This window comes from Nanorana parkeri, unplaced genomic scaffold (genome assembly GCF_000935625.1).
Source record: "Nanorana parkeri isolate BGI_ZX_2015 unplaced genomic scaffold, ASM93562v1 scaffold264, whole genome shotgun sequence".
Taxonomy (NCBI): domain Eukaryota; kingdom Metazoa; phylum Chordata; class Amphibia; order Anura; family Dicroglossidae; genus Nanorana; species Nanorana parkeri.
The window spans coordinates 1319679-1325678 of NW_017306532.1; the positions used below are offsets into that span (position 1 = coordinate 1319679).

General features: G+C 46.2%; 1 protein-coding gene across 1 annotated transcript in view; it reads left to right on the forward strand.

The window, feature by feature from the left end:
* Positions 1–1140: 1140 nt before the first annotated feature.
* The window catches only part of PDCD2 (programmed cell death 2), a 10904-nt gene continuing 6044 nt past the window's right edge, over positions 1141–6000 (forward strand). The window contains exons 1-2 of the mRNA XM_018557056.1: positions 1141–1488; positions 4336–4581. Coding sequence (XP_018412558.1) covers positions 1203–1488; positions 4336–4581 — 532 coding nt within the window. The 5' untranslated portion in view covers positions 1141–1202. The remainder of the gene's footprint in view (positions 1489–4335; positions 4582–6000) is intronic.

A 6000-nucleotide genomic window follows, 5' to 3' on the forward strand; every position in this document is an offset into this window, starting at 1 on the left:
TGGTGCCAGGCCCACAGGTGGGGCAGCGAAGCCCAGGAAGCAAGGGAGACAGGGAAACATGCATGTATTGGCCCGTGGAAGCGATCAGGCGGCTTTACAGCTGAATAACTTCCTGTGTAAAGCCGACAGCCGGCTTTACACATGTAAACAGCCGTTGGAAGTCCATCTACAGAGGCCCGCTGGTACTGACACATGACATACGTCAGTGGCAGCGAAAAGGGCTAATTTATACATTAGGTTAACACTATACCTCTGGTAGAACCATGCCCATTTTAAATCAATGCTCAGCCCCTAATCAAAGCACAAACGCTTGCAGCAAACAGCAAAAAAAAAGTGTCCATCGAAATTGTTTTGGGAAATGTTGGAAACTATGACCTAGTTCATGGACCAGCAGAGGTGGGCAACCCCGGCTGTGCTTTAACTACAAATCGCAGCACAGTGGTGTAGTGGCTAGTTCTTCTGCCTTTCAGGACACTTTCTACAAGGAGTTTGCTTGTTCTCCCTGTGCTTGCGTGGGTTTCCTCTGGGTTAATTGGCTTCTGTCTAAATTGGCCCTTGTATGTATGTGCGATAGGGACTGTAGATTATAAGCTCCTTGAGGGCAGGGACTGATGTGAATGTGCAACTATGTAAAGTATGCTGCGTAAATTGATGTAAACGCTGCGTAAATTGTCGGCGCTATATAAATACCTGCAATAAATAAATAAATCCCACCATGCCTCCGGAAGTCATGCCTGTAATTGTCAGGTTTGCAATGCCTCAAGGGATTTGTAGTTCTACAACAGCTGGAGGGCTAGAGTTGCCCACCCTATCATACAGTATAGACCATTGATGGGCAACTTTAGCACGCCAGCTGTTGTAGAACTACAAATTCCATGAGGCATTGCGAGACTCTGGCAGAACAGCAGCATGCTGGAATTTGTAGTTTCACGACAGCTTCAAGGTTTCACATCTCCGTTATCGCCCTTTGAGATTCATAGTTCAGTATTGATAAATGTGCATTTTAACATTTTTTTTATTCATCCGCATCCTTTTTGAAAACGTCCTTCATCCCCAGCCACCGAACCTTCATTGCCATCACTAAACATGGCGGAACTAAGCTTCTCGCGATTCTCTACTGCGCATGCTGGGAACGAACCGCGCTTGCTCTGCGTAGCCTGCTCCCCTCTGTACACACGTGGTAGTTGTTTGTGCTGGGAAAAATGGCAGCTTCTGTCACAGTGATAGAACTTGGCTTCGTACAGGAGGCAGAGCCGTGGCGGCTGCGTAGCCCGCAGTTCCCCAGTAAGACAGGCGGCCGTCCAGCGTGGTTGGGTGAGGCGGGTGTTCCGGGCCCCGAGGCGTTGCAGTGCGGGCTGTGCGGGAAGCCCCTGGCCTTCTTATTACAGGTGTATGCCCCGTGTACGGGCAGCTTCCACCGCACTATTTTCATCTTCTGCTGCCGCGATCCTCAGTGTCATCTGGCGGCGGAGAACCGATGTTTTAAAGGTACCAACCTGCGTAGATGTCATGGAGGGCTGTGTTCATCCTCTGGGGGTTATATTTATATATAAAGTTTATTAGATCTAACTAGAACTGTTCATGCCTTTCATAGCAAATGTTCACTCCTTAAAGGGGACCTCCAAAGTGTATTCCACTTTCTGCAGAACATTAATACATGTGGAAATAAGAAAAAAGTGCATTTATCAACATTTTTGCTTTGGAGCCTGCAGAGTATTGCAGCCCTGATCAGTGGATGATGGGTGCAATGCGCTGGCTTCTGCAGACTATTCCTCCAGCCCCGGGCTCGTATTGTAACGGAAGCAGCATACCTTGGTGATTATTGAGTCTGGTTTGAGAAACTAAACATCAATGTTTACATTCTTCCTTTTTTTTTTTTGAGGGTGGTAATGGGGAAAAAAAATCTCAAATATAGAAACAGCACAAACTGGTATATCCAGATGCTTTTAAAGCTGTCAAATGTTTTATACTAATTAATCCAGATCAAACAAATATACATGGGCCAGCAAAGCATTGCTTCACATATAATCATCATATTTCTGAACAGTTACTTCAAGGTCTCTCAGCTCAGCTTCCCTCAACTTCCTGCCAGCACGAGATCACAAAGGACAGTGCAGACTACAGGAAGTGTCCAGGCTAGTTCACACCAGCCCCAGTGCGTACCAGCCCGATTTGGAGTCGGATCGCATCCCGGCCGTCTCACTTTGTTTTGGGGAGTGGCAGTGCATTGAAGTCAAAGGCACTGCAGCCACACCCTCCGGGCCGCAGTGCGATCGCCCGCACCGGAACGCGGGGCACATCAAGGCCTGCGTTCCGGTCTGGTGCGATCAGAAAATATAGTGCTTGCAGCAATGCACCGCCACGCCCCAAAACAGTGAGAGCCGGCCAGGATGTGATCTGTCCGAAATGCACTGGGGCTGGTGTGAACTAGTCCGAACAGTGCTGGCTTAGAGAAGGGAGGGGAGTGGCTTGATTTTCTGTGTTTGTGGAGACACACAGCTTACTAGATAAACAAAATACTAAGTCACCAGCACTCCAAAGGTTCTCCAAGCAAAGTTCTTTTTATTCCATGTGTACAGTTACTAGATGCTACGCTTTGTGATGTAACTGTTCATGTGGAATAAAAAGAACTATGCTTGGAGAACCTTTGCAGTGCTGGTGACTTAGTATTTTGTTTATCTGATTCAGCGGATCCGCCATCCGCTGTCATTTCAGCACCCCCCCCATTGGTAGTTGGGGCATTTTCGGTCAGGAGGGCAGGTGGGATCCCCTACATCAGTGTTCCCCAACCCCCGGTCCGCGGATCAAATGGTACCCCGGGACGCACAGTCTCAGTGCGGTCCTGTCCTGCAATATGGGGCAGTGCAGGGTCCCGGTGTTCGAACACCGGGGCCCCGCACTGTCGACGTGCTTCACAGTGAGGGGGCGGGTCCTGTGACTCACCTCCCCTCCCGGCCGCGTCCATCAGCTGATTCTGCAGGAGTTAAAGCTAAAGCTTTAGCTTGAAGCTAAAACGTTTAAACATCAAGAAGCAGCATCCATTGTAAGTGATTTTATCAGCTTTTGAAATGGCTTAAAATCCTTTTGACTTTATTACCACTTTAAGAATTATAACTCATCTAATTAGTTTTTATCTTTATAAAAACTTTATTTTGTTAACTTTTGTGTAGACTAGGGGAGGGTCAAACCCAGCTTTTTTTTTTTTAACCATGTCTCAGGGAAATTTACCTTCACTTCCTGTCCTGTAAGCTTAAAGAACTCTGGGCATATAAAACGTTAACCCTTGCAGTAGGGCTATCCCTGCACTGCAAGGGTTAAAGGAGAACTATGAGGTGAGTGCTTTTCACTCACCTAACAGCTCGCGGTATACTGAGCTTAGGGTGACAGGAGGACGCTAGTTTGTGTCCTCCCGTTACCCTAAGGAGAACTATGGGGAAAAGCCCGGACCCCATAGTTCTCTAAGTGCTTGATTTGGTCTAGGGACTAAAATAACAATCTTATACTCACCCGACCCTAGGGCCCCCTCCGCTCCAGTGATGTAAGGTCCTGTGATGTCATCATGTCTAATACAGAGTATTAGACGTGAGGACAATGAGGAACATTCCACTGCCGGAGCGGAAGAGGCTGCAGTGGCCAATATAGAGCCTAGACAACACGAGCACTTAATCCTTGAAGTGCAGGGGTGACCCCACTGCAAGTGTTATATTTTCATATGGCCAAAGTTCTGCTTTAAGTTATGCTATGTGAGAAATGACACACCAAACCTTATCAATAAATATTAGGCAGTCTCTGATTGGATGAGGGGTGGTGATGTTGCAGCACTGCCCCTTGATCCCTGTGGGCCGACCTGGGATAATTTATGTATACTTGCGTTGTGCCAAGCTGGACCAGTGTAAGTATATGTAAATCTTTATAGCTGAGTTCAGCTTAGAGAGGATATCTTTACAGTGTGAGGGAAATCCCCTCTTAGTTGTTATGGTAACAGGTGTCCCCATAGGAAGATTTCACCTGATCATGTTCTGGTGATATTTTGGATTCATCTTCCCTTTCATTCTCAGTGATGTTGGTGATCAGGACAATTGGAGAGCAAATCTCGGACACAGACAGCGATAAAAACCTGACTGCGTAGAGAGGTTAGATTGATAAATGGAGGGGGGGGTGATCTCTTAAGTGAACCTGTAACATTAAATGGGCAAAGTACAGGTTCACTTTAATATACTATTTAGCACTGTGGCCCGGGATATTCTGTAAACCTACAGGAACACCAGCATGATTTATAGCATTGGTATATATCTGATGTATGAGAGGTCTGTAAACTGAAGTACTGTTCTTTAGTTTTTCGGAACCAGCTGCCCCGGAAAAATGACACTTATAATTATGGCCCACCACGTGATTCACCTCCACCTGCAAGTGAAGACTTCATAAGCTTCCAGCTGAAGTGCGGCCTTCGTGTCTGCAGAGTGTGCGGCTGCTTGGGACCGAAAACATGCTCCAAATGTCATCAAGTCAATTACTGCAGCAAATGTCATCAGTTGATGGATTGGAAGTTGCAGCATAAGCAGCTATGTAATGAGTCATTTGGTAAGTTGAATTGTTTTTTGTATTTATTTCAGGTTCTTAAAAGTTAAGTGTATCCTAAACCAGAAAACAAAAATGTAATATTTGGGGCTTACCGATATTCGTCTAAAAAGTGAAAGCTAATATAGCCACCACGTCTAAGAAGATTTTTGAGCAAGTACAGAAAATAGTTTAACCTTTGTGACAACCCTGTCTTCCCTCATAGATACCATGGAGGAATACAGCATAGACATGAAGTGTGGTGGTCATTTTTTGGGGGGTTTAGATACGCTTTGTTAAAAATGGGTGAATTGGATTTGCACCAAGCCCAGGCTGATCTCTAGTAGTGAGCAATGTAGCTGGCATTCTGTTCCGCTAGTTTCTTGAAGCCCTCATAGAAAGTCTCACTTCAGGAAGAGATGACAAATTGCAGGAGGTAAGGAGCCATATAAAATGGATTAGCAAGGGTGGGCCACTTTCCAGAAGTATCAGTCCATCCTTTCACCCTAGGGTTTAGACCTACAGTGGGGCAAAAAAGTATTTAGTCAGCCACCAATTGTGCAAGTTCTCCCACTTAAAAAGATGAGAGAGGCCTGTAATTGGCATCATAGGTAGACCTCAAGTGTCCCCCTGCTGCGTAGTGTGTTACTGATGGTAGCCTTTGTTACGTTGGTCCCAGCTCTCTGCAAGTCATTCACTAGGTCCCCCTGTGTGGTCCTGGGATTTTTGCTCACCGTTCTTGTGATCATTTTGTTTTGTTTTTTAACAGGTAAAGTTTTTATTGAATTTTCATACATAAAACAATCACAGTAAGACAATGACAATTACAGATCGACATTCTAAACTCCGCATCTCAGTACAAGACAATACAATAATGATAACTCAAAAACTAAAGATACAGATACAAGTAGACAAATACATCAAAATAAAACGACTTGTGGATCAGTACACTCTGTTTCTGGGACACTACCAAAACAAAACCCCGAGTCAGCCAGACCACTGAGGGCAGGCCCCCATAGGGTCCAGGAGAGGAGTAAGATACAAGTAGAACCATAGGAGTCGACCTTCCTGGTCAGGAATATACAGGAGAGGGGTCTCGCAAACCATCCCTCTCCCCCCCCTCAATAGAAATCCAAACAGCAGCTAGAAATCTCAGGTCTTGGGCAGATGTTCGACCCATTTGCAGGCCTCCTCCGGATCAGTAAAGAAGCGAGCAGCCTCCCCATCCTGCACCCGCAAGCGCGCCGGGAAGAGCATGCTGTATCTGATCCCCTTGGCTCTTAGGGCAGCCTTAGCGGAGTCAAAGGACTTACGTTGCCGCTGGGTCTCCACTGAGTAATCCGGGAAAATAAGCAGCTTGCTATTTTCGTATTTGAGCTCTCCCAGCACTCTAGCCTCTCGCAGGATAGCATCACGGTCCCGAAAGTTCAGGAGCTTGAAAAT